The sequence below is a fragment of the Mastomys coucha genome, unplaced genomic scaffold (assembly GCF_008632895.1).
Source record: "Mastomys coucha isolate ucsf_1 unplaced genomic scaffold, UCSF_Mcou_1 pScaffold15, whole genome shotgun sequence".
NCBI lineage: Eukaryota > Metazoa > Chordata > Mammalia > Rodentia > Muridae > Mastomys > Mastomys coucha.
The window spans coordinates 15,861,790-15,888,984 of record NW_022196897.1 but is presented as its reverse complement, the minus strand read 5'-3'; the positions used below and the strand labels follow the sequence as shown (position 1 = coordinate 15,888,984).

Sequence of the window (27,195 nt, the reverse complement as noted above, 5' to 3'; positions counted from 1 at the left end):
GAGGGCAGAGAGCAGTTCACCTCTCCAGTCAGCCTACTGCTCACTTTGGACTGCCTTGTAATCCACATTCCTGCCAGCCTGCTTTCCCTCCCTGAGTTCCCTCCCAGTACACAGAGTCAGTTTTTTTCCATCAGCGGGTTATTCTGTTCTGAGCCATTATTTTCCCACCTTTCCCAAGACAGGATCTTTCCAGAAGTAAAGATGGGGTGGGGGGCTGCTTCCCCCTCCCCAGCCCAGTGTGTTTATAACAGAATAGGCCTTCCCATGAGGAGATGGCCCATGTGGGCTGTGGTCAGGAGAACTTCCACTTCAGCTACCACACTCTTTCAGGGTGAGCCAGACCCCGGAGCTGTGGAGACAGTTCCCCAATATGTTTGGCTTCTCCCTCAGAAGCCCAGTCCCGGACCGGGGAGATGTCTCAGTCAGAAAAGTTCTTGTCATGCAAGCATGAAGAGCAGAGTTTGATTCCCAAGAACCCACAGTTTAAAAGCTGGGTCTGAGGGCTGGAGAGATGGCTCATGGACGAGAGCACCTGTTATTCTTGAGGAGACCTGGGTTTAGCCTCAAGCACCCACGGTTCCAGTTCTAGGAGATTTAGGGCTCTCTGTGGCCTCTATGGGCACCAGGCATACATGTGGTACATAGACATACATGTGAGCAACACACACACACACACACACACACACACACACACACACACTCATGAAATAAAGACGAAATAAAGCCTTCCTTAAAAATGAAGGCTGGGGCCAGGCAGTGGTGGTACACGCCTTTAATCCCAACACTTGGGAGGCAAAGGCAGGTGGATTTCTGAGTTTGAGGCCAGCCTGGTCTATAGAGTGAGTTCCAGGACAGCCAGGGATATACAGACAAACCCTGTCTCAAAAAAAAAAAAAAAAAAAAAAAAAAAAAAAAAAAAAAAAAAAAAAATGAAGGCTGGGAGGTGGTACTGGCAGTCTTGGTGCTGGGGTGGGAGTGGGCCGCTGCCAGATCCCTGGAGTTTACTGGTCAGCCAACTGCTTACCTGGCAGGTTAAAGCCAGTGAGAACCTTTACTTTCTACAGGAATGACAGCCACTGTCCCTTCCACGGACAGAGCTGTCCACACACTCATACATACAAGTGCACATGCACAAATACAAACGTAGGCATGCATACACAAAGACAGCCAGTCCATAATTCTCACCCTGCCCAGAAAACACCTGCTTAAGTGGGAGTGGTCTCAAAACTTCAACCAGGACCTTCCAGGTCAGCCACACTCTGATATGGCCAGGCTGGGGACTTCTTTGGCTCCTGAGGCATCCATCCCCAACACACAGCTCAGAGTACAGCACACACAAGTACTCCATAAATCTGCACTATGTGAGCACCCAAGGGAGGCATACTCACAGCACAGCCATCTACCAGGGCGCGGATGTAGGGGTTGTTATCGTAAGACATCTCCTCATCGTTGGAGCCCAAGAAGCGGAGGGCCTTATCGTAGCTGCCTGTGGCGGCATCTTGCCAGGCCACGGACTGGTAGCAGTTGTAGGTGATGTTCTGGTGGGCAGAGGCACTCAGCAGCCGCAGGAAGGTCATCTGTACCACGCCCACAGGGTTGCCTTCAGCATCCACATAGGAGAGCTGGGGGTAGGCATAGCAAGGGGGCGTGAGCAGGGTAGAGACGCAGCAATGAACAGCTTCCCACACCCACAGGGCTTCACCCAAGCCTGCCCCCTTAGGCTGCCGCCTGGAAGCTTCTGTATTCTTCATCCCTGAGAGCCCTGAGAATAGGAGCCAAGTGAAACACACCTCATATTTTTCAGAGACTGACAGTCTGCTTATTACCCTTCATCCAGCAGCCCTGCCTCTCTAGATTCAGTGCCTGCCCTGCTTCCTCCAGGAAGCCTGCCTAGGTCAGGTTTTCCTGCATTTGACCCTCTTTTCTGCCTCCAGCTTCCAGGCCACTTCTAAGGAGCCAGTCACCTCCTCCCCACTTGGCAGGGTCTGCCTGGCTTGATTGCACCACATGGTGTTCCACTAAGACCCGCCTTCTCATCCATGGGACACAGAAGGCCCCACACTCCTATGGATGAGTCAGGATGCTGGGGGCAAGAGGCAAGGTCTGATTCCTTGGGGAGAACAAATGTATGGGAATAAGGCCTTGCAGTAGAAAGGCTCCAGAGTCTGGCGACCGTGCCCTTTCCTGCCCTAGCACTTCTTCAGTGTTCTATCTGACTCTGAGTCTTGACAGAGGCTCTTCTCTTTGTAGGGGACATGGCCCACAGGCAGAAGATGCTGCAACTGTCACCTCTGGTCCCAGCTCTGTCACTGTTCTCACTGTTCCCTGAAGACACCCCTGAGGCTAGGTTCACTAGCCCAGGTCCTGTGTCCTGGTGCCCATCTGTCACCTTCCTCAGAGCACACATGCCACAAGCACAGGAGCTCAAACTCTTGTTGCTGTCACTGTGTTGAGCAAAAGAAGGCAGCATGGGCTCTGTGAACAGATGGAAGGCTGCTGCTGAGTGTTCAGGATATATAAGGCCCCCTCTTGGGAATCAAGAGCTAGAATGGCCAAGAGAGCTTGGGGAATGTTGAGGAACAGCACAGCCTGGATGGATGATGGACTAGCCTGAGCAGGGTCTGAGCTGTGTGGGAACCGGAGTGACTAGGTGTACCCTGGAGGTACAAAAGCATCCTGTTCTGCCAAGGGACAGGCTTCTGAGGCAGCAAACAGGCTATCCTTCAGACCACTGCCCACTCCAAGCAGGTAGTGCAGGGCTCTGGAGATAAGACCCTCTCTGGAAGGCCCACTCTCCACAGCAAAGTGGGAAAGAGAATGGCACCCTGTAAAGGGCTTCCACAGTGTTACCAGTATCTCAAGCCATTCTGCTGGGCACCCTGAGAGAAGAATCTCATTGTCTTTTGCAAAGAGTTTTCTGAGGCATCAGTATTATCAGGTGTGCAAAACCCTGAGCTGAGGGAGAAAGCACGGCCTCCCCAAGCCTGGTGACTGAAGGCCTCTCTCCAGGCAAGGAGTGGCAGAGCTCATCGAGGCAGGTCCTGTAAATGACATCTGCATCAGGAAAGAGACTGGCAGAGGTCAGTGTCTCATCCTGGTAAACCCAGCTCCAAGCAGCTGATGCTCCAACACTGTTCCGTGTCTGCCATGTGGGCAGTGAAGGAATGCTTGGGGCCGTGCCAGGTGTGGCACAGGCCATGGTGACCAAGAAGACGTGACAACTTCAACAGAAACAGGAGGAAAGAATACGGTGGTGGAGGCAGGCCCAGGACCTGTTCCTTCCCACCATGATGGTGGGACACCCTAGGAATTACCACGCTACCAAGGACACTCCACTTCCTTGAGAAAAGCCCACAGTCAGACTTTGCAAAGGAAAAATGCATACCAACCGGCAGTTCAGGCATCCAGGGCTCCTGGGAGGACACACGACTGACTTGAGAGAGGACACATGCCACAGCAGAGGCAGGGGTGGCCACACAGAAGGACCTGAAGCCCTAGTACTGTCCCAGGTTGAAGTCTTCAAGAGGACCTGCCCTAGGGGATCGATTCCCTGCATCCTCCACGTGAGCGGCCATCTTAGGCAGCTCCTCGTTCTTATTGGGAACTGGGAGCCAGGCAGTGTAGCCTGAAGGCAGGCTGTTTGCCTTGGATGCTCCCTGGCCTCTGTCCCTGATAACCAACTCAGGATAAAGTCAGACAGGGGCGTGCCTAGACATAGGTATTCTATGACCATTTGCTTCCTAAGCAAGGATAGCAATTAGGTGGCTGTCCCTGGGGGACCTAGACTATACCAGGTGGAAGCCATTTGGAGAGGGGAGAAGCCAGGTCAAGTTCAGGCAGACATGACCCAATGGACCTCAACCCTGAGCAGTTCTATTTTCATGGCTCCTTGCCTGACCCCTCAGATCCCCTGTCACTGCTACTGGGTCTCCCTCCTGACAGGTCCTTCTGTGTGACAACCATTCTCCTCTGAAGAAAGCAAAGGGAGCAGAGGAGAGGAAGCAACAGAAGAGGATGCCCCGCTCCCAGCAGGGGAGGAGAAGGCTGTGGGGCTGAAGCCCGAAGAGTCCAGGCCACAGCAGAGGTGAGCTCCTCAGGACCCTGACATAAAGCCAGGCGTGCCTCCAGGCTGAGGGATGACGGAAGTGGGGGCAGGGTGGTCCCTGAAGCCACGTGGCTCTGTGCTCACTAAAGAGGCCGAGGCTGGTGCAGTGCTGAGAGGCAGCAGAAACCCCAGTGGGGTTTGTGTGAGCAAGGAGTCATTGGGAGAGGTGCACTAGATTAAAGAGTCAAAAGAAGGTGTGTGCTCTTCTCTAGACCTGGAACCTGAAGTCTAGCTGGGTTTTACAAAGGTTTGAGCTGACTTTACTGAAGGCCCTGAGAATTTGGAGGAAAAGACAATGTCCCATTTTGAGTGGGAGAGCATTGGTCTCACAGCAGTGAATCTAAACAAGTTTCTAACCTCCATGTTGGCCATAAGAGCCTTCTGGGGGACATTTTTAAGATCTCTTCACCTCCAAGATAGGTTATGTTCTAAGATACGCATCCCATAAGTTAAGCACAAACACACCCATGTGGGGTGCACCTGGCGCCTACAAGGCCAACAGCAGCTAGAGCCCGAGGGCCTTGCATAGCCCAGAAAGAGGGTGTGAATGGTAGGGTCTGCAAGTACTCTCTGTGAACCTGATTCGCCATGCCCATGAACTTATGAAGGCTCTCCTACTCAGTGCATGTCTCTGACCTGTGGCTTGCCAGCCAAGTGTGCCATCCATAAGCAGCATGTGACTTTACTGGCGTGCCCACTTCCTGCTGCAGATGCCCCTGAGTCTCAGTGGGATGCTAACCGCCTACTTCCAGGATGAAAGGAGAGGCGAGACGAAGGGGCATCACACCCATCTGGGTCAGGCATGTGGAGCATTTTGGCCTAAAGGGCCATAGCAGGTGTGGCCCCAGCTGCGATTAGGCCCATGCAGCATCCAGAGCCAGGCCGAGCCGCAAGCAGGCAGCATGAGGCGGCCACTTACCAGGGAACCCCGCTTGTACTGACTATACCAGGTGGAAGGCTGCTCTTTGGGCCAGCGGGCCATTTTACTCTGCAAGATAGGAGATGGCGGGTTTAAAGTGACAAATGCAAAGAACAAGGTGTCACCTTACCAGTTTCCCACGCTTGAATTCACTGAACCAGGAACCTGGGTTTTCTTTGGGCCAAGAAGTGATTCTGGCCTACACATCAGGCAGGGATGGTGGGGAGGGAGAGAAACAGAAAATGAAAGGGTTACTTCTGCCTCTACAGACAGACCTTCCCAGCTCTCCCAGGCCCTGTGTCCTGCCAAGATACCTATGCCTCCTCCCCTAAGAGCTGACATGGGGTGAGAACTGCTCTAGAGGATTACAGGTGCACCTATCACCAGGGCATCTAGTGACTGCTGAAAGATAATAGTGGGACAGTAGATGACAAACACAGAAATCTCATGCCAGTGACAGGGAAAGTTGCAGCCAGCATGAGATCTGGGTTAGCAATGTGTAGACATCTCCTCATCCTGCTCTCAAGTTTTAAGAGACAATGGGTCAGGTTCTTCAGCTGCCACCCGGTACTGCATCAACATAGACTCACTGTGTATGTGGTTCGTGTGTGTGTGTGTGTGTGTGTGTGTGTGTGTGTGTACAGTGTGTGTACATATATGCATAAGTGTATATGCATAATGTATATGTGAGTAAGGTACATGGGTGTGGCATGTGTCGAGTATGTAGCCATATGGGAAGCTCCCTCTGTTCTGGCTGGCTTCAGGCCATGGAAGAATCAGGCTGAGACTGAGCTGGAAGCTTCCCCCTTCTGGTTGGCTTCCTTAGTGCCAGAACTTACCAAATAGGCTGCTGGGTCCTGTGTGCTGTGCTTCCAACAAGCCAGACAAGATGTACACATTGGTGCCATAGTGGTACAACTGTTGTGGTGTCACCAGTTGCTTTTCAATAGGTCTAAGGTCTGTTTCACTGAAGGGAACTCATATGTACCTATCAAGTTACCTTTTAATCACTGGTGTTTAGGCCTATACAGTACTGCTGCTTAGTTGGTCATTAAAGGAAGTTTATTTTTTGCAACAGGAGATGTAGAAACAATGTTAGAGTTAGAGGGGTGAAGTGTTGTGCAGTTATATCCTCCAAATGGAAACGTCTTTCTTAGAGCTAAGCTTAGTAAGGCTCAGGGAGTAAACACAATTCACAAGTCTCAGGAACCTCCTCAGACTTACAGAATACAGAAGGCCCCTTAAAATGCTATAAAAGCGGTGAGAAAAGGGGGTTCTCTCACCAGCCAGGTTGTGTGCCAGTCAAAAAACTCCAATGATGCAGATTTTGTGAACTGTGGGCCTCCTGTGGTGGTCTTTTCAGTGGGACAGATGTTTTTTGAGTCACCCAAGCTCCTGTGAGTAACCCCAATAAACTCTACAGCTTTACTCAGCTAGACCTGGATGGAATTATATTTTCAGTCTTTGTTCTATTGTTGTTGTCCTTTATGAGGTGGAAAGATGTTTCTTGGTGTCTCCCCCGAAAACGGCATACAACAGAGGTGTGTGTGTGTGTGTGTGTGTGTGTGTGTGAAAGCCTTCACTGGGGACTTATGGTCTTTGGGGTTCCTGGAGCCATTAGGTAATGTGTCATGACAAAGGAACAGAGGCTGTCCCCAAAGCCTCCAGAAACTGTAGGGCTAAGGTGACCCCCTCCATCACAGGGCTTGCCTTTGTGCCTCCTTGGGGAGTCTCACTTGGGGGTCTATCTCTACGAAAGTCAAGGCTGCAGATATGCAAGACTGACCAACAGAGTGGGCTTAGAGATTATATGGGCTGAAGTAATGAGTGGCTGAGCCTCTGTAGGGGGAGGGTAGGAGGTCGTGTCTCTGGGCTGATTCACTGTTGGTGTGGAAAACTAGAGTTTTCTAGACGTCCTGGGCTGACCAGACCTCTAGAGACCCATGCATGGGATCCAGGCCCAAAGGCTAAGAGAGGAAGAGTCAGGGATATGGGTCAATATGATCACCCCCTTTGAGCTGGCTGGGTGCTAGAACAAAGCCTGACTGCTGGGGAACTGAAGTGCCCTGTCTGCCTATCTCTCTCCCCCTCAGAGTCCTGCACCTTTGCCTGTGGTTTTCAGATCTGTCTGTCAAGGCCACACTCAAATTGTGTAGGAGAAGCTCCTCCCAACTTAGGGCCACAAAGCACAGGCTTCAGCTCAGACTTCTGATCATACCTGCTCCAGGCTCTGCAGCCTTGTGTCTCACTGGCTCTAGGAGAAGGTCTATTTATCCTGGGCAGGGCAACTCTGGCTCAGCCCACAGTCCATACATGGGGGAGAAGTAAGGGGACCAAGGGCAGTGTCTGTATAGATGCCATCTGTCACAGTCCCAGAGACAGGTTGGCTATGAGTAGCTGTCTGCAGAGGGCACTAAGAGGGGTGAGAAAGGGTTCTTGGCTTAACTCCATCGACAGCTCTGGCCAGATGGAGGGATACAAGACCCGTAGAGCAGATCCTCATGTCTCAGACCCCTGCAAAGCCCTGCCTCATCTCTGGGAGTCCGTATATCAGAGTGCAGGAGGGATTGCTCTGCACCTGCTGCCAGCGGCAGAGTGGGACCCAAGGGTGTGCTGGCGCTTACCACTCTTATGGTGTGATTTAGAGAGAGGGTGGCAGCCCCAGGGAGCCCTTATGCCCTCTCCAGCAGGAACCTACTTCCCAAGCGCTAGGGTTGCTAGGAAGCTGTGGTTTGGAGCCACATACACACCTGCTGTGGCCTCCAGAAAATGGCATGGGACAACTCTGATGGAGGGCCAGATGGAGGGACACTGAGGCTGTGGTCATGGCCATCCTCTCAGATATGGGAAGGCTCATCTTCTTGCCTGCCTGTCGCAGGCCAAAGTAGCCTCTGACATAGATTCTGCAGCACAATTTACACACCTATCACATGCACACAAAACCCTACCTACAGGAGTGAGCTCAGAAAGGCCACAGGGGTGAATAACTGATACCCCACAAAATCTCGAGTCAGAACCCAGAATCTGCCTACAGATTCCTCACACATACCCCTGCCTGGCACCTGAAAACCCTGGAATAGATCGCACAGAAATAAGCTGGTACCCCCAGTTCAGGCACACAGCAGCCTCAGTTCTTCTCTCACTTGTCCCCAAAGGCCTTTCAAAGTTTTAAGTTGGTTTGGGCTGTGACGCTGCTGAGCCCCAGGGACAGCTGCCAGCCCCAGGGTAATCTTTATGTGGAGGCTGGAGGAGCGTGTTCAGAGCAGTTGTTCTTCACATGCAGGAACCTAGGCTGCACCTGCTGTTGTACACCTAAACTGTCTTGTCTTAGGACAACTTAAGCGTGATTTCCAGAAGAATGCTCTTGGTTATTATCCAGTTAATATATATATATATATATATATATATATAATATTATATTATTAATATATAATATACAATATATAATATGTTATATATAATATATTATAATATAATATAGCCGATTATCCACTGGCTTTTAGCCTTAAAGTTGTATACACAACAGGAAACACTGAAACCCTGGCCAGAGTGGAAGCCAGCAGTTGACATGGGTACTCACTCCCTCAGACTTCTTGTCAGGGAAGACGCACGTGGACCCTCCGGCTGTGAAATTGCAGTAGACTTTGAAGGAGTCCCTGGAGCACCCTTGGTTGGGATCGACCCAGTATTCGCCTGGATTTCAAAGACAGGGAGGCAGATTCATGAGAATGGCTCCCTGGACTGTTGCAGAAGCCACCGCAACATTTCAGTCTAGCTGTTAAATGCACAGACAGGGCCATAAAGCCACTGACACAGCCTCCTTTCCTATCTCACAGTACTTTGCTTTTCCTGCGGGGAGCATAAAGAGGAGCGGACAGCTCTGTTCGCAGGAATGCAGCTGGGGCATGAAGCATACTGTCTAAGTGTCTGCTGACCTTGATGGGTGGATGGCACAAAGACAAAGAATGTTCCGAAATGAACCTGGAAGTTCATGGGCGTGGTGTCAGAATCTACTGAAATCAGATACCCCTCAAATCCTGCAGGAGGAGCATCCCTACTTCTGGGGAAAGAGAAGCTGATTTCATTTTACTGTTCAACAGACCCTTGGTTTGATGAGGGTGAAGGTGAGGTTCCACGGTTCTGCCAGTGCTTAAAACCCACTTTCCCAAGCACAGCACCAAGCTGCTTTCAGGGCTAGCTAAGCGTCAGGCCACAGGATAATATCTAATCAGCCTTGACACTCTGATGCTTGACTCCTCTTCTCTCTGGCTTCTCCTGACAAGTTAACCTCCCTCTCTTATGTTTCTGAAGATTAATGAGGGACCTAGCCAAATTTACTCTCATAGATGTGAGTGAGTGTGGGGATGGCTCTGGCTGGCCCTGTCTCCCACACTGTGGTCCTCCCTCACCGTCTGGGAAGTCAGGATGGCAGAGCTGTAGATCCTTGCAGGTACGGGCTGGGTTCTGCTGTGTGCCTAGTGGCCGCTTCATCTGCTCGATCTCCAACTTCAGGGAGTTGAGGGAACCAAAGATCTCTTCCATGCCATCTGCATAATCCACGTAGCTCTCCCCAGCCCCATCATCCAGGAGCTGGCTGGCATCAATGTTCCGCCGAGTCCTGGATGCCTGGATTGGCAGGGGCTGGATGACCTCACCCGGAGGACCCTGGGGTGCAGAAGAGAGCAGTTATGAGTAAGAAAAGATGAGAATGACCCTGTCCCAAGGGCAGAGTTAAGATGACCCTAAGCCAGAAGTCTGGGTCCCTCAGGCTCTGTGTAAGATAGTCTAGGGGCTGGCAGCATCCAGCCACATCAAGCTTTTCCTGCATGTACATACAACCACAGAACCACACATGTTGACACAATACACACATATACACAATACAGAACCATATACATCCATAGGCATGTGTACATATAAACACAGGCATGATCACACATAACAGCTATGTAAAAGTTTCCTCCAAGATTGAAACATTCAATCCTGCAGGTAAGTACCTTTAAAAGGAAGGTAAACAATTCAAAATAGCTTCAGGAAGTCCCTGAAACTGACTAGATTCACGAGGCCTCTCCCTGCCCTACTAAGCAATGAAAGCTTAGAGTCCCTCTCTGAAAAGCAGAGTTAAGCAGCAAAGACTCTGAGACCAGACTAGATGCCTGGAAGATACAAAAACCAGTCAAGCTGCCTGGAAGAAGTTTAGGTCAACTGGGCTACTTAGAAAGGACACTCTTCAATCCTTTGAGCTGCCTGTAGGCTGCACAGTTGCTCCAAGTTCCCAGCTTTGTGAGCTGTCACCCAGGCTGGGGTAGGCTTTGAAGATGCAGCTGCTTTTGAGTCACTTCTGCTCCTATAAGTGAATTCTTACCCATATTCCTTATAAGTCCTATAAAAATCATGGTTCGCCAAGTTGGACTTGAACCGTATCCATCCTTTGGTCTACAGTGGGCTCCCTTTCTGGGGTTAAGTAGGTATGTGTGTTGTATCCCCCCAGGAAAAGTTTAGTCATGCAACTATACAAATGCACAATATACATATAGAAGCATGCATGGATGTTTATATGTGCCATTTCATACACATACATATGCATAATACACACATAGTAATACACACATTTATATATTATGTATATACATATACACATACATATATACATGTAGAAGTACCTACATATGTATATATGCATATTCATACACACATGCACAATACACTCACAGAAACACCTATATGTTCACATGCATAAACATATAGAGTCATGCTTACACATTACACAGGTATGTTATCACATACACATGCACATAAATGTATATACCACATTCATGAATGTATATTCACAATACATATATGCTCATGTATAATACCAATGTAAAAATATACGATATACATTTCATGTACACATGTACATAAATACATATACATATATCTACACATATGTTTGCAAGCATCCTCTGTATTATATATACATATGCATGTTTATATACATGCACACACCTATACATATAGAAACACATCTTCACATTTACAAATGCATGTTCACACACATACATGAACGTGCACAATACACAGACAGAAAAACATATCCTTGCATACACATGCATGTTCATATATGCACATACATATCTATCTTAACAATATGTAAAGCAGCATACATACATATACATAGGGAAGTATATATATATATATATATACACATTTATATGTGCATTTTCACATAATACATATGCACACACTTAAACACACATGCATACATGTTCACACATGCATATAGCACAGAGAAATGTACATATATGCCTATGCATGAATATGTGCATGTTGATACATATATGAACACTTTCACATATACTTAATGCATATTTGCACACATGTGTATAGAGTACACACAAATGCACAAGTCCATACTTGCAAGCAAATGTGTATATAGACACAAATTGTTACTTACACATATGAATACATACACACACAACTAAGTGCATATATGTATGTATATCAATATGACACACTTACATAGTCATATATACTCACACACCATGTAACATCAATGCACATGTACATCCCCTATCTCTCTGGCCAATAATCCTACCCAGGGCGAGTCAGCCCATGAGCCCACTGATATATCAGCCTGTGAGACTCACAGTCCCCTCTGTATCCCCAGGGTATGCCATGCGAGTCTCATTGCATCTCAGACAGCAAGCCCCACAAACAGACAATCCCCTGGCTCCCCTTTACACTTCACAGACTACTCACGGGTGGGCCAGGGAGTCCTGGGTGGCCTGCTTCGCCCTTTGGGCCGGTGGGACCCTAGGGAGAAAGCAACAAAGCAGTACTTGGTCATGGGGCCTCCTGTGTTCTGAATGACCTATTAGCTCCAAGAAGGCCAGGACAAAGGGACAAGGCAGGCAGGGTTCCCTGCTCCTGAGGCCAGACCCAGCCACCTTGGCCTGAGATGGGCTAGGCTCATTTAGAAAGACAGGAGACAGGTGTCAAAGGAAACAAAAATGCCAACAAACAGGCTTATGGAAGCATGGCAGCTATGTGGGCCATCAGGGGAATGTAAGCCCAAGTGGGCCTTCATCAAAGCACAGCCAGCAGGACCATTATCAGAGAGATAAAAAGTGCCAGAGAGGATGGGGCACTGCTGGTGTGAATGCAGAATGGCTCTGCTATGCTGAAAACCAAACAGAGATGGGCATGCTACACGAGCTTGCTGTGCCACCTCTCAGTGTGTCTGAGTCAGATCTGAGTGATGCTCACACACCCACATGGCCACAAAAGCTGAGATGTGGAGTCAGCCCAGGTGTCCATCCAGTGAGTAAATAAGGAATGTATCTTATATATATACAAGGAGCGTTGCCATCTTGTCTTTGCATGGGCGGTGGTGGGGTTGTGGGGCAGGGACTAGGAGAGGGACAGATAGGTAAGGGGCACTCAGAAGTGAATATTAACATAAATACAATGTATAATAATTTGGAACATTAACAGTTAATAGGAAGCAGGAGGTAGGATAGAAGAGTGCTTTCAGAGGCTGGGGGAGGGGCAGGGCCCTGGATGGATGACAAGATGGTGGATACCAAACACGGTACACAGAAGGAGTAAAACAGAGTATTCTATAGCACAGTGGGGCACACGCGCACACACACACACACACACACACACACACACACACACTCTAGCCTGCTAGGTTTCATGTATATCTAGAGAGGCTGGAGGGCTCCATACACATAGTAACAGTAAAGACACAGCAATGCCAATGGCCCCAATTTGATCAGAACATGTCATGTATACATAGTAAAAAGCCACACCAACGTCCATAATACACATGATTATTACATGTTAGCCCAAAGTGTCAAGAGGCTGTAGGATCTGGCAGAGCTAGCTAGTCTCACTTAATTTTCTCCCACTTTACCCCATGAACAGCTACAATTGAAATAATACTTAAAGACAGCCAGCAGCAGAGCAATTGGTTTTTTGAAAACAAAAAAATAAATTAAAAAAAACAACAAAAAAGTCAAAAACCTAAAGACAACAAGAAATGCCAGCAACACACAGTGTAATGAAGAAGAAAAGAGGAGGTGTGGAAAGGACAGCTATGGGTCGGGGTAGGGGCTCAGGGGGGGCCCAGGGTGGGGGTACAGTCCTAGAGGACTCCTCTCCCACCTACAAGGCAGTCTGGGGTCAAGGCCCCGACAAGACAGAGTTACTTACCGAAGACCCTTTAGCACCTTTGGGACCTGGAGGGCCCTACAGAGAACAGAAGTCAGAACGTTAGTAACAGAGGGGCCACTCAGGTCCCAGTTTTGCTTGGTTACCATCTAAGAGTCCTCACTACACCTGCCTGACTTGTGGGCAGGAGGAGGGTGAATGTGGCTGCCGCTGACCCTCCAGGGGGGTGTCTCCTAGGAGGCCATCCTGCCCACAATGCTCATCTGGGGAATGCCATTTGGACATCAAAAGCCAAAGAGGTCCCTGCGCTCCTCTGGGGCCTGGAAGGAATCCGCTGCTGGATACCCATGGCCACATGGGCCCAAGGTCCACCCCACACAGATCAGTCAGAGTGGGTAGAGCCCAGGGATGTGGTGATAATACTGGAGTGATGGACTCTCAAAACACAAGGGAGGCCCAGGCTAGATTCCTAAGAAAACAGGTTCCCTCATTTTTAAGCCTGGACTGGGATGGCCCTATTCATGCACACTGGGAAGAAGAGAGTCAAACCGCTCCCCTCCCTCTCCCCAGATACAAAAGACTCTCCATTCTTTGTGATGGGTTTAAGGATTAAAGTTTGCCCCTCCCCTCCCCTTTGGCAAGGCAATCAGGGGAGCAGCAACTCCTCTCCAGCTCCTGTCCCTTAGGACTCCAAGGTTGTGTTATGTACAAATCAACCCTCGTTCAATCATCTCTCCTAACATCCTTGTGGTTCTCTGGACAGGCTCACCCATCTCCCATCTGTCCTTGTATCCACTGGGTTCTAGACCCCTGCATCCATCCTAGATACATACCGGCAAGCCAGGGGGACCAGGAGGCCCAAGTGGACCAGAAGGACCTGTGATGCCCTGGAAAGGAGCAGAAAATGCAAGTTACCAGCTTTTAGATGAGGGAGGTGGAATTGAGGGAGGTAACCCCCGTGACCCTGCCATAATTCCGGATTCCCTCATAGTCCCCTTTCCAGGGACCATGAATCCTGACTGGCAGCTGTAGTCAACCACTCTGGGTGGAGTTTACATCATAGTGAGAGCCACCACATCACCTCAGTGGATTGGACTGATTGACTAGAACATCAGCCACAGGCTGAAGTCCCCAGGGTCAGCTCCCTGCCCAGGCTAGAAGGATTAAGACACCACTCCTACCATACATTACTGGAACTCAGAAAAGTCTGCCCCAACCTCCTGCCCAGCTTGGTCACATATCTCAGTTCATAATGTTAGGCCTCACCATAGCGGACAGAGAAACAACATGAACGTTTTTTTTTCTAGCCACAGTTGACAGCCCAGCCTCACAGGGAACAAAGTCCCTTTACTGTCCTGGGCCTGGACCTCTGGGTCCCTAATGGGTCCCATGCTCCCCAAGCCTGCACCCTGGAGATGCCTCCTACCTACAATCTGGCCAAGACCACAGTTTGTGGGGAGAAGTGAACATACATTCACATTCAGAGCCACACAAGCCTGGAGTGCACCTGAAGCCTGGGGACACTTGACAGTCAGAAAACCATCCACAGTGGCTGAGGCAGGGCTCCAAGGAGCCTCATCCTCCCTGGCCACGTACTTCCAATATGACCTAAAGAGGGATGACTGCTATTTCCCCAGTCCCCAGAAGGCCCCGACAGCCCCACATCCTGCTGTCTTTAGAGATAGATGTAGGCTGGGTAAGCAAAGATCTCCAGTTGTGAGTGCTGTCATACTGTGGGAAGTGTAGGAATTCCTACTACGATGAATAGGGATTTCCCATGCAAAGACACGTGTCTTCGCTCCAGTGGCACACACAAACTGCCTCTTGAGCTTGGGACTCTTCCCCTATTTCACCTCCTGCAGTCAAACCAAGATGCAGCCAGGGTTTCCTCTGCCATGGCTCACCAAGATTGCAAACTAACCAGCTACAGTGGATTCCGGGGTAAGTCTGGGGTCAGATGTGGGTATCTGTGACAAGGTGGGAGCAAGGATGCCAGAGGCCATTGCTCTGCCTCTCCCCACAAGTAAACTTCTGCCCAGCTAGTCAGGTCAGAGGCTCCTGCATGGAGCTGGAGAGACGGATCTGACTGCTGAGACCTCCTGACTCTGAGGATCCTCGCAGCAGTGAGGAGAGAGCCCCCGCCTCCACCTGAGACCTGCGTTTGGGGTGTGTTCTAACTCGTGTCTCCCGGACCTAGCTAAGTCCAAGCCTCACTGGCCCCATCTGCAAACCAAGATTTGGGGTTCCATAGCAATGAAAGCATCCATCCTCCCAGCCTTGGGTGTCAGTTACTGTATATACCTGTTCTCCTTTAGGACCGGATGAACCCTGGGGGCCTGGGAGTCCTCGGTCACCCTTTTCACCTTGCTCGCCTGGAGGTCCAATGAGTCCAATCAGACCTGGATGACCCTGTGAGAAGATGGAGCTATGATAGTTATCTATGCCACCAGTGCCCCCGTCCACCGCACAGTGGGCCGGGTGACATGGCACATAGCCATGACTCAGGGGAACAGATCATAGTCAACATGTTGGGGAGTGAAAGTAAGCAAAGACAGGAGAGGTGACAAGACAGGTCTCATGGCCCCTTGCTGGTAAGGAATGTATTTGAAGAAACACTCAGGGAGAGCCAGGGTATGGCTGAGCAGTAAAGCATTTGACCAGCATGTGTGACGTCCTGGGGTTCAGTTCCACAGTACTACCACCATCCCTGGCACTGAACCCCATAACAACCAAAAAGAAGCCTACAGGGGCACCCGATCCAGAGACCACGGGATTTTCCTGATAGTTTGTGTCTCTATTTTTACTTAGGAAAACATTCTGACTTTTGGTAAGCATGTCACCGTTTCCTGCAAGGCCTGAGGCTGACACAGAATGGAAACTGCTGAGATCTGAGCATTCTCTCAGATGTACATTCATCTGAACATTTTTCAAGAGAAAAAGCCCCATATCAGCCTCATACATCTTTTGGTTTTGTATGTGCATCTACAATGTTCTGGAAGGACTTCCAAGTGGAAAAGGATGTTCTTGTTGCCTTCTCTGTGAGCAGCTGTTTGTCTTGTAAGCTCGTTTATTTACAAATAAATTGATGGAAAGAGAAAAGTCACCATCTGTTAATGAAGCCATCAGGGCTCTAGAAGGTTCTCGTCCGTCAATTCTGGGGCTTCTAGGACTCCTGGCATACAGAGTCTCAGAGCCCTGTATGTATTTCTCTTTTGTTGATCTACCTCAGCGTCCCATGAGAGCCACAGCAGGTACTTGGTGGTGGGCCAGTAACCCCTGGGATTGAATCAAGGGTGCTGTTATTTCAATGCTGGGGTCCCCTAAGTCTCAGCTCACCTTTTCACCTTTGGGACCGGAGTCTCCTTTGAGGCCAGGGAGTCCTGGAGGACCCTGCAGGAGAGGGGAGGGGAGTCAGTGTCCTTGACCCAGTGGGTTCCAGTGTCCCAACAATACATACACAATGACATTGCATGCTGCTCACCATGGGGCCGGGTGGACCATCAGGGCCTGGGGATCCTGGAAGGCCTTGCTCACCCTAAAACAGAGTCCGTTGGTATAATTCTGTGCCTCCATCAGCACCTCTCCCTCATTCCAGGCCTGACAGGCCACTTACCACAGGACCAGGGATGCCACGAAGTCCATCAGGGCCAGGCTTCCCAGGGGCCCCTTGGGGGCCAATGGGGCCAGTCTTCCCAGGAGGGCCTTCTAAGCCAGCTTCTCCCTGCAGAGGAGGATGCACGTGTTCAGAGGCTCAATGGGCCCAGCCATCAAACCCTTGGGGTGCTGCAGAGCTGCTCCAATGTGTCCTGAGTGGTGTCACACCCCACCTTCCTGTGGAGGCCGACTTGGCCCAAGCTTTATTCTGTTAACCAAACACAGTGGCTCCCTGGCTCCTGCTGACCACAGAAGGTCACCTACCCGGTGCCAGGCCACACAGCACCCAGATGCAGAGCTCACTGAGTCTCAAAGGAAGATGGCAAATGTTCCCATCTTGGCCATGTGGGTCACCTCACTTCGAGAGTGGCTGAGTGTTCCAGCGCTGGGCACCACATGGACCACTCAGATGGCTATCCCAGTCTCCCAAGGCCTCACTTCCTGTGCGTGCTGTCTTCCCCTCTGTCATAGGTCAAAAACTGGGCGTGATCTCATCTTGCCCTCTTTCTGCCTACTTCCTCTGGACGTGGTCTCACCTTGCCCTCTTCCTGCCTCTTCATTCTCCCTTAAGCTCCATGACCCTTCCCAGCTTCCTCTGGGTCCCGACTCTTCTGTCCTCAGGCTGCGCCCTGCCACTGCCTCCAACCTCTTTCAGGCCCACAGATGTTACAGCCACCAGGGTAACTTACCTTGGCTCCTTTCTCCCCCTGCCTGCCTTCAGGGCCTGCAGGGCCCGGGGGACCCTAGAAAAACAATAGAAGACAAAGACTTGAGTTTGGAGACCAGACCTAGAGTTCAGGGAAGCTACCCCACGTATGAGGCCACCCTGGCCAGTGAAGATGCAGGCCCCATATGGGGTCCCACAGCTCCAGGTGCTGGCCAGGCCTCTGGTGGATCTAGAGATGTCTTAGAACTCTGCAAACAGAGATGTATACAGAAGGCCCTCTCCTGCCTGGGCACTCTTTGGCTCAAGTGCTGCAACTGGTCCAGGCACCCACTGGAGCTTGCAATAGAGATGTTTGTTCCTAGGCCTGGTCTCCTCTCTCACAGTGATCAGGTCTAGGGACAAGGAGAGCCCAACTTTTATAGATGTTTCCCCCACTGGATGGTATAATGAGTATGTTGGTCACTGGCCATCCTAAAACATCCGATCTAGACTCTGCTTCCTCAGAGGTTACTGCACCCAGCTGTGTCACCCCCACATATCTGTGACCTGATGAGTGTGTCCTATATTTCAAATATCATGTACCCTCCTCGGGGCCATGTGGGCCACCAGGGACTCCACTAGGGGTGGGGGGGATGGGCAGAAGGGCTTACCCTCTTTCCTGGAGGCCCAGATGGACCAGGTTCACCAGTAGGGCCCGGGGATCCCTAGTTAGGAGAAAGAACACAGAGCGTTAGAAATTTGTCCCATTAGGACACACGAGTATGCTGCCCACAGCCAAGGAAACCCACAGAAATAGAGTCCTTTCCATGGCCAGTCCTGCATGGCCCTCTCTCTGGTGTGAGCACAGCAAGTCCACAACAAAGTCCCTACAGCCTTTACATCCTGTGTCCTGTTTGTGTCTCTCAGAAAATCCAACTCACATCCCACAGTAGTGGCACCTTGAGCAAAGAGATCCCCTGGGGCATACTTGCGCCTGGCACTCTGCTATCTGGTCTCCACCCTGTTATCACCACCCGCCTCTCATTTGCAGAAAGACCAAGCCAGGAGCCCAAGGCAGGGGCTTGGGGAACAGGGGCATGGACAGGACATATCTGGCTCATAGCCTGTGTCCCCAGCCCTTCGTTTCCATTGCTGCCTGTCTCAGATCAGTGACATAAGTATTTGCCCTTAGGTCAGTGATACGGTTTGGATGGCCTCTGAAACCCAGGCTCCTATCAAATTGCCCTTGTGCTGCTATTGACAGGAGGGGCCTGGTTATCATATCATTTGAATATGCGTAGATTTCATCACCATCAGAGAAATGAGCTAATTATAAAAAGGGGTTAAGCCCACCTCCCCTTCCCATAACTTCACGATGACATTCACTACATTATTATTATTATTTGACACAGGGTCTTACTCGGAAACCGAGGCTGACCTTGAACTCATAATATAGACCAGAAAGGCCTCAAACTTGCAGCAATCCTCCTGCCTCAGTTTCCTGAGTGTTGAAATCAGAAGCATGAGCCACCATATCTGTTCTTGCCTTGTTAAGCCACAGCAGGACACCCCACCTGATAAGGTTCTTCTATCTTGACTTCCTAGCCTATAGCACTAAGCCCAACACACTTATCTTGTTTTAATCACCCAGCCTATAACATTCACATTAGCAGTAAAAAGACCTTGACAGTCATTTGTTCCTAGGAGCTAGTCCCACCTTGGGCATGGGCTAAAGAGACCTCTGACAGAGGCACAGTCCAGGCCAGGGACCTGAAGAAGTCACCTGGTCCCACCCCAAAGAGAGCACTTCACATTAAAACAGCCTCTCAAGGTCAAGTGGCCATAGTCACAGGATGTCGGGCCTGTGGGAGAGGGTTGTACACCTCTTGATTAGCTTTGGCTGACATTCAGGGCAAGATCCAGGGCACTTTGCAGAGCCCTGGCACTTCATATAGGTCCTCTGCTGGGACGCATATGCATCCTACCTTTGGAGGAAGGGTCCCAGCCTTCACCAAGTCCTTGGGGCCCCTGAGCTTTGCCGACAGTCAAGAGGGACCAAGCTTAGGGCTTCTCATAAAGACTTGAGGATGCAAGGAGGCTACCACGAGAAAGCCATCAGGCCGCACACTCACCGTCTGCCCAGGTTCACCATCATCTCCTTTGTCACCAGGTGGGCCATCTTGACCCTGTGGGAACAAAAAAATGGCTTCCACTGCACAGATCAAGTTTATCCTCCAGCCCGAGTAGGTCCTCAGATCCTTTCCCAAGGGCTGGGCATTGGAACAGGGATGGCATGGAGAGGTGCTGTACCCTTGGGAACCCAGTAGAGGAGAGGAAGCAGAGAGCAGGAAAATTGGGGGTGACAAGAGGCATCAGTGACGCGATGGACACTTACTGCAGGGCCTGGCTCTCCAGGGGGACCAGGGTCTCCAGGGAAGCCCACGGGGCCCTGAGAAGAGAGAGGTAAGCTATCAGCAGCCTGGCACACCCTGCTTGGCTCACCAGGACCCAGGTTACAAGACAAGGGACAGTCTTAATACCTCCAGCACTTTTGATTAGGGGACCCCTATCCTGAAGAGTCCACAGAGCAGCAAACCTACCCATGAGGCAGGCCCGGGCAGCAGCCTTCTGCTCTTCGGACGCTAGTGAGGACAGGCATCCTGCCTGTACATCCACTCTGGTGACCCCTTTGACTTCCCATGCAATGCTGGGGCCAGCAGAGAAAAACAGTACCCTGCAGCTTAAGGGCTCTCATCAGGACCCCCCAATGAGGCCCCACTGGGTGCTGCTTCTATACCATGCTTCCCTGCTCCCCTCTTACAGCCTCACCAGCAGCTGGTGTGGACACCTCTAGAATAGACAAAAGTACCCCTAAGACGCACAGCACTCACACAGCTATCCTCAGATCAGGGTGTGCACTTCGGGGACTCAGAACGGTCTGCGTGCAGGGACACTGTCCAGACACCACAGCATCTAACATTACTCACGGGGCTGCCTTTGGGGCCATCATCTCCAGGAGGGCCTTTAGGTCCAGGGGGTCCAGCAGCACCAGAGGGGCCAGCCTCTCCCTTCTCCCCTCTTTCTCCTTTAGGTCCCTGTGGAGGAAGAGGCAATGGTTCAGCTCTCAGAGCCCACTGGGTACTCACCTAGAGCCTGAAATGTGTTGGCTTATAGTGGGCCATCTATGGACTCATTGCTGCTCCTCACTGTCAGCTCTTTCCCAGCAGACCCTGGGTCCCAGGGTGGGGGATGCTGTTCTTGCTTCCTCATAGCAACCCCATATGTAACACAGGACAGACAAAGAGCCCTGCCCTTCTCAAACCTTCAAGGCCTAGGCCAACTCTATGTCAGGGCTGGCTTCTGGATTAATAAAAGGCAGCTAGGGTTACTTGAGGTATCTCCAGCTCTAGCTCAGGGTTCTCAGGCACAGGAAACTGAGACATCTCAGTCCTCACCCCACACCCCAACCTTTAGAAGCCTGGCTATACTCGGGCTAGCCTTGAACGTCTATGTCAGCAAGGTAGATATGGTCACAGTCACAACAGCCTGTGAAAGGGCCTATGTACCATAGGTGGCAGTCACTGGTGGCCATGAGTGGTAGGGTCACTGCTGAGGGCTGCCCGTGTACGCATATGTGCTCACCCGCACATCTGTGCACATGAATGCACATAATTCACTCCTCACAGTATGCTACACTTTCCCATCACAGTTCTGTAGTGTGCACAGCAGGGCCATGACTCCCATTCACAGGAGGGGAAACCGAGGCAAAATTGAAGCTTCTGGTTCAACGCCTTGTCAGTGTTCCCACTGGGCATGTCCTACCTCTCCTCCAGGGCCACACTCACCAGAGGACCTCCTTCTCCAGGAAGGCCAGGCTCTCCAGATTCACCAGGCTCTCCCTGAGGAGACAAGTCAGTGTTAGAAGGTTCCCTCACTGGGGTGATAGCGATGCTCCATCAGCCAGCACCTGCCCAGCTGCCCATTCTGCCTGCCAGTCCCTGGGCATCTGGTGTCCAGGACTCTGTGGAATCACGGTTATTGTCTCCAGATAGCTCACAGGAATGCAGTGGGAAGCCAACCAGGAAGAGAGAGCTTGTGAGGGATGAGGGGGATGTGGAGGGTGGGGCAGGGGGTTGGATACTGTACAAATCACAAGGAACACCAACTAAAGGCTGTCCCAATCAGATGCTTTTCTTCCTGACTACAGGAGTGATGTGATCAGCCACCTCACTCACACCCCTGCTGCCACGCCTACTCCACTGAAATGAGCCAAACAAGCCTGACAGCCTTAAAGTTGATTTTCTCAGGTATTCTGTCCCAGCAATGGGATACATAACTAACACAGGACGCAACGCAGGACTGAGTGCAGAGACCCAGCACATTCTCCTGTAGCACTGAGACAGGGAGGAAGGGCCTGTGGGATGGTGTGACAAGTGAAGGCTGTGCAGGGGTGAGGCAGGAAGAAGGAGATAACGGGGCCTCTACCCCTGCACCCATTTCTCTGACTTTTCATGTGATAAAGAACAAGAGCAGAGCAGCACATGCTGAGCATAACAACCCACATCAGAAGCAAGCCCTCACGAGGGCATGCAGCAGGCTTCCAACCCTCCCAAGGCCCAACCAAGATGGCTCCCTAAGGTCACGTTCTCAGCACTCTGTGGAGTTCAATCTCACACTGAAACTGTCATGGATCCCTCTCACATGTATTCATGTTCACACATGTGTATTCAGAAGTGTGTGTGCACACATTCATGTGTATTCATGGCCACACTCTCAGGCTCAGTGGCTCAGTCTCAGGGGCCAGGCCCTAACACCAACAGGAAGGAATGCCAAGGCCCTAGTTATGAGAAAGCAGGCTGTCAGAGCAAGCTCAATGTGGAGGGAGAAAGGGTTGACTTTCACCAGCTCTGAACTAGACAGAGGAGGCCATGGGGGCTTGGTGATCGGATAGGCATTCTATTGCTTTAGATTTTTGCAAACGGTTGTTACAAATGAACACTGTCAGAGCTCCCACCTCAGGCTCATGAGTCTATTTTTGGTTTTCACAATGGGTGTGATGGGAGTGTCTCTGCTTGTGCACGTGCTTGCGCGCGTGCACGCGCGCGCACGCGCTTGCACACACACACACACACACACACAGAGGCACACAGGACTGTGTGTACACACAAACACACTACTTGTGCAGCCATGGGGCAGACACTGCTAAGGAGGCAGCCATCACCTTTTCTCCAACTGCACCGGGGTTGCCAATCCCTCCGGGAGGACCCTGTGGCCCATCAGCACCTGGAGCTCCAGAGGGTCCTCGGGGGCCTGGTGGACCAGGAGGGCCCTAGGAAGAAGAAAGGCCATTGAGCAAGACAAGATGTAAATATCCTTCTCAGAAATGAAAACGGGGGAGGGGCAAATTGGGTCTCGATGGCACAGCCGCTTACCATCTGGCCCACGTCTCCTGTCTCGCCCTTTTCTCCTGGAGGTCCTGGCAAACCCTGTGGACAGAAAACTGTGGTGAGGTGTCACTCTGTGTGAGACACACATGGCTCTTGGGATTGCCACTCCCATGATGGTTCCTGAAGGCCCTGAAATGTGTTTCCATGAATCTGCCTCTATGGAAGGATTTTTCCTGCTTCCAGGGCTCAGACACTGAGAACATAATCAGAGGAGAATGCAAAGATTTATGGGCAACAATGCTTATGGTGGCTTCCCATAAAACGATAAACCTAATGAGCCGGCAGCAGGAAACCTTCCGGATAAATCAAGTGCCTACCATATGCCAAATACTACCAGTAACTAAAAACTGTGCTTTCCAAAACAAAGTCTTGTGTTCAAAGAATATTTAATGGTGTTCAACATGCCTCATAAGATAAAATAAAGGCTGGTGTATGCTTTCAGCACACGGTGAACTTGAGGTTTTACTGACACCAGGTAGAGTGATGTGGTAGGAACAGGCAGCCTAGAGGCACTGAATGAGGGAGGCTGGGTTAATGGCTGTCACTCCTAGGTGGTGTGCTCAGATGAGGACTTTGTACCCCTTTCTTACAGGACACCATTTCCCAGGATTCCACAGTAAATGTGGAAACAGCTTCGGCTCTGTATGAGCTCTGTGTGTGTGTGTGTGTGTGTGCGCGTGCGCACACACACACGTGTTTGGACTCACAGGATACTGGCAGCAAAACTCTCTATTACTGAGGCTCAGTTTCCCTATTCTTAAAATGACAGGAAGAATGGAGGCAGCAAGAGACTGACACCTCTGCTGGAGGGTCCTGGGAAGCTCCAAGATTACCTGCAATCCCACTGGCCCAGGTGGTCCTGGGAAACCTCTAGAACCTTCATCTCCTTTCTGCCCAAACAGGCCCTGCTGTCCACGAGGGCCAGGTTCACCATCTGCTCCCTGGAGGAAGGAAGTGAGTGTGGGTGAGCTCACATGGATGGAGGACGGGTTGAGAGGTATGCCTTGCTATGTCGTCTGACACAGATACTTACTGAAGGGCCTGGCTGTCCAATGGGGCCTTGAGGACCGGTAGGCCCAGGAGGACCCTGTAGGTGACAAACAGAGACATAATTGTTTTGAATTGCAGATGAGTCCAGGAGTGGGTCAATTCAGACTCCAGAAGTGGCTGGCTCCTACAGGATGTGATTTATCAGTTCCCAAATGTGCCAGTCATCAAGAAACACCAACTATTAACATTAGAGCACAAGCCAGTTTATAAGCTTTGAGAAGCGGGCAAGGCTCTCAATTCAACCATGATCATGTTGCTGTGGGTAACAGAAGCAGAACAGCTCACTATGTGTCCTCTCAGTAACTGTCACATGCCCCATTGTGGTACATGGAGCCTCTGGGACAACACGGATCAGAAGCCTCAAGTCTCCTAAGTGCAGAGCTAGGAAGGACTCCACCATGACCCCTGATCTCATGCCGTCCTTAAGCACCTATCACTGTGGGCACAGGAACAGTGAGAAAGAACTGCCAGAAGGAAGAGAGGCCCTTCTATTGGATAGCCAGGGGTCTGTAGAGAAGCCTGGTGATGTCACCTCAGGAGTAAGAACACTGACATTAACCTGAGGCTCAGATGAGTCCCCAGTTTTTGGGGAGGGGGCTCATGGCTCTGGAGAGGGCTGGTGTAGGTAACCTGGCTGAAGCACTCACACCCTAGCATCTTTGAATGCATGAAAGGCCAAGGTACAGATGGATGCCCTGCCTCTGCAGAGTTCTATCGTCCTCAGTTCTGGGTCCCCAGGAAGACACAGGACTGGTCTGTCATGGTCTCATGCCAAGAGATTCTCTCACACACCTGAACATATATGAATAGATGCATGTGCATGGGACATTCTCAGGAAAGAAAGCCAATTGGTGTGACTCGGGAGTTGGCAGTGCTGGGATCATGGAGTGTGAACCCAGGGTATACATTCTGTGCTCAGCAGCCACCCCTGCACACTCACACTCTTACCTGCTCGCCTTTGTCGCCCTTGCTTCCCTTCTGCCCTGGTTCTCCGATCTCTCCCTGGGAATGGACAGGAAGGATGCTGTTAGTGTGTGCCTTTCTTGGTCCTAGGACTCACCAACAGAAATCATTTCACTATATGAACTTGATATCCTTTCTGATTTTGATGTCTGTGTGTACATAGATGTGTGTGCACATGGCCTGCATGTATGTCTGTACACTGCATGTGGGCACTCTGAGGAGGCCAGAAGAGGGTGTTGGGTCCCTTGGAATTGGAATTACAGGCAGTTGAGAGCTGCCACATGGGTGGTGGGAACTGAACCCCAGATAAGAGCAGCAGTGCTCTTGATCACTGAGCACACCCTCTACTTGCTGTCTGTTCCATTTTGAAATGGCCTTGAACTCACCTCTGTAGACCAGGCTGGCCAGCCAGAGAAGCCAGAGATCTTCCTGTTTTTACCTCCCCAGTTCTAAGATTGTAGACATACAACCACACCTGGCTTTTATACACAAAGGTTGGGGGTGTCACACTCATGTCCTAAGCTTGCAAGACAAGCACTTTCCTGACTGAGACATTTCCCCAGCTCCTTTGTTTCCTATGTGATACTTGCATTATCACCAAGGTGTTAATAGTAGGTGTGGCAATGTGGTGGTCTAATGGCCTCTCTGGTGTTTCTGTTGGACTGTCTCCCACACAGAGACATAGGACTAAGATGTCCTTTGTGCAGAAGTGACAAATTCAGAAATAACACCAGAGAGCTATGACAAATGGAGATCGGCCCTGAAGAGCTAAGCCGCACCATCTTTCCTTAATGAAGTATAAAATCCAGGCTCCTCTATAATGATATCAGAAATAGCAATAAAAACAGGGCTTTGATCATTCAAGAGAAGATGCTTAAAAATAGACTCAGAGTAAAATCTCATTAAATCCAGCCCCACACAGTCCCAGTCTGAAAGGGTTCAGGAGGGAGCAGGGAGCAATTTCTTCAGCCCTGGCTATGACCTGCACACGTCTCAGGCGACAGCAGAGTTGCAAGGAGCTGAGTGCTTTCCAGGCTCCGCCACCCACCTGACGCACACACTTCAGGTCTCGTTTGTGGACATTATTTGTGTGCTAACTTCAAAATCACCCCTCATGCCAGGTTAAGGGGGCACAGCACTACTCTGCCAGCTGAACACTCTCTGTGTTGTACACTGCTGTTTAAAACCCCACCCTTTCACCCACTGCCTTCCTGGCACTCCAAGTCCTCCATACCTTATCTCCATCTTCTCCAGGAGGACCCACAGGGCCGGCTGGTCCAGGGAGCCCCACAGGACCTTGGAGGCCATCTCGGCCAGCTGGGCCTTGTGGACCTTTTTCACCCTAGGAGGACAGGCAATTCAGACTCAATATGGTTTCATATTGGAAACACCATGTCATGGCTCCTTACCCCAGAGAGGGACATGGGGTGGGAAGCTGGGGCGTGAGGGAGTGGTTAGGACCATCAGGGTCCTAACATATTAGCCATTGGCATGGAAGCCAATTCCAACCAATCTGGACCCTGCATGGTGGGCACCTTGCTGTGCCAGAGCCACACTCAGAACGGCACATGATTAAAACCTCATTGAATCCAGCCCCATACAGTTTGGTCTGAAATGGCTGAGAGGGGGGCAAGGCTACATGAGGGAACCAAGGCACAGTTGATGCTGTGGTTTGGGCATTCAGGGGTGAAGGCTCAGTGCTCTGTGGAGGCTGTGGGAATGTGAGAAGCTGGAGGTAATGAGAGGAAGGACTTGTTCTGGAGAACAAGGACCTGCCCACCCCACTTCCTGGCTCCCATGAGGTGAGCGGCTCTGACTCAGTATGTCCTTCTGCCTGGATGCTCTCTCACTATAGAACCACAGCAATAGAGCCAACCAGGAACCGAAGCCTCTGGAACCACCGAGCCCAGACAAATCCTTGGATTTAAGTGGTTTCACTCAGATATTTGTCAAAGTGACAGGAAGGTTATTAGCAGAGCTTGTGAATGGAAGTCTCTGAGCTCGTTTGGGGTCCTCCAAGCTGGTGATCAGAGAGCACACTGTGCTCCAGGATGGCCTGAGCAGCAGCTTCTGCAAACTGTCAGTCTGTAAACTGTTATTCTGCCAATTCTTTGTGAACACCCTGCCTGTGCACATACAGACACGCATAGACACACATAACCATGCCATGTGAGCACACACATACACAAAAGCACAAATAAACAAACATACATGCATGTCTGTGGTCATGTTCACATACAAGATATTATGTACA

At 50.7% G+C, this 27,195-nt stretch overlaps 1 protein-coding gene across 2 annotated transcripts in view; it reads right to left on the bottom strand.

Annotated features, from left to right (window-relative positions):
- The window catches only part of Col5a1 (collagen type V alpha 1 chain), a 155,088-nt gene that overhangs the window by 5,476 nt on the left and 122,417 nt on the right, over window positions 1-27,195 (bottom strand). Inside the window, exons 43-65 of one of the 2 annotated variants that reach the window (XM_031369508.1) lie at window positions 26,176-26,283; window positions 24,927-24,980; window positions 23,962-24,015; window positions 23,762-23,869; window positions 22,914-22,967; window positions 22,703-22,810; window positions 21,327-21,380; window positions 20,469-20,576; window positions 19,877-19,930; window positions 19,614-19,667; window positions 18,153-18,206; window positions 17,525-17,578; window positions 16,795-16,902; window positions 16,663-16,716; window positions 16,518-16,571; window positions 15,483-15,590; window positions 14,015-14,068; window positions 13,224-13,259; window positions 11,766-11,819; window positions 9,434-9,689; window positions 8,605-8,717; window positions 5,025-5,093; window positions 1,389-1,622 (exon numbers count right to left, since the gene is read on the bottom strand). In XM_031369508.1, the coding sequence (XP_031225368.1) occupies window positions 1,389-1,622; window positions 5,025-5,093; window positions 8,605-8,717; window positions 9,434-9,689; window positions 11,766-11,819; window positions 13,224-13,259; window positions 14,015-14,068; window positions 15,483-15,590; window positions 16,518-16,571; window positions 16,663-16,716; window positions 16,795-16,902; window positions 17,525-17,578; window positions 18,153-18,206; window positions 19,614-19,667; window positions 19,877-19,930; window positions 20,469-20,576; window positions 21,327-21,380; window positions 22,703-22,810; window positions 22,914-22,967; window positions 23,762-23,869; window positions 23,962-24,015; window positions 24,927-24,980; window positions 26,176-26,283 (2,004 nt within the window). Of the gene's footprint in view, window positions 1-1,388; window positions 1,623-5,024; window positions 5,094-5,154; window positions 5,224-8,604; window positions 8,718-9,433; window positions 9,690-11,765; window positions 11,820-13,223; window positions 13,260-14,014; window positions 14,069-15,482; window positions 15,591-16,517; window positions 16,572-16,662; window positions 16,717-16,794; window positions 16,903-17,524; window positions 17,579-18,152; window positions 18,207-19,613; window positions 19,668-19,876; window positions 19,931-20,468; window positions 20,577-21,326; window positions 21,381-22,702; window positions 22,811-22,913; window positions 22,968-23,761; window positions 23,870-23,961; window positions 24,016-24,926; window positions 24,981-26,175; window positions 26,284-27,195 lie in introns of both variants that reach the window. The other variant, XM_031369507.1, reaches the window with a different exon arrangement.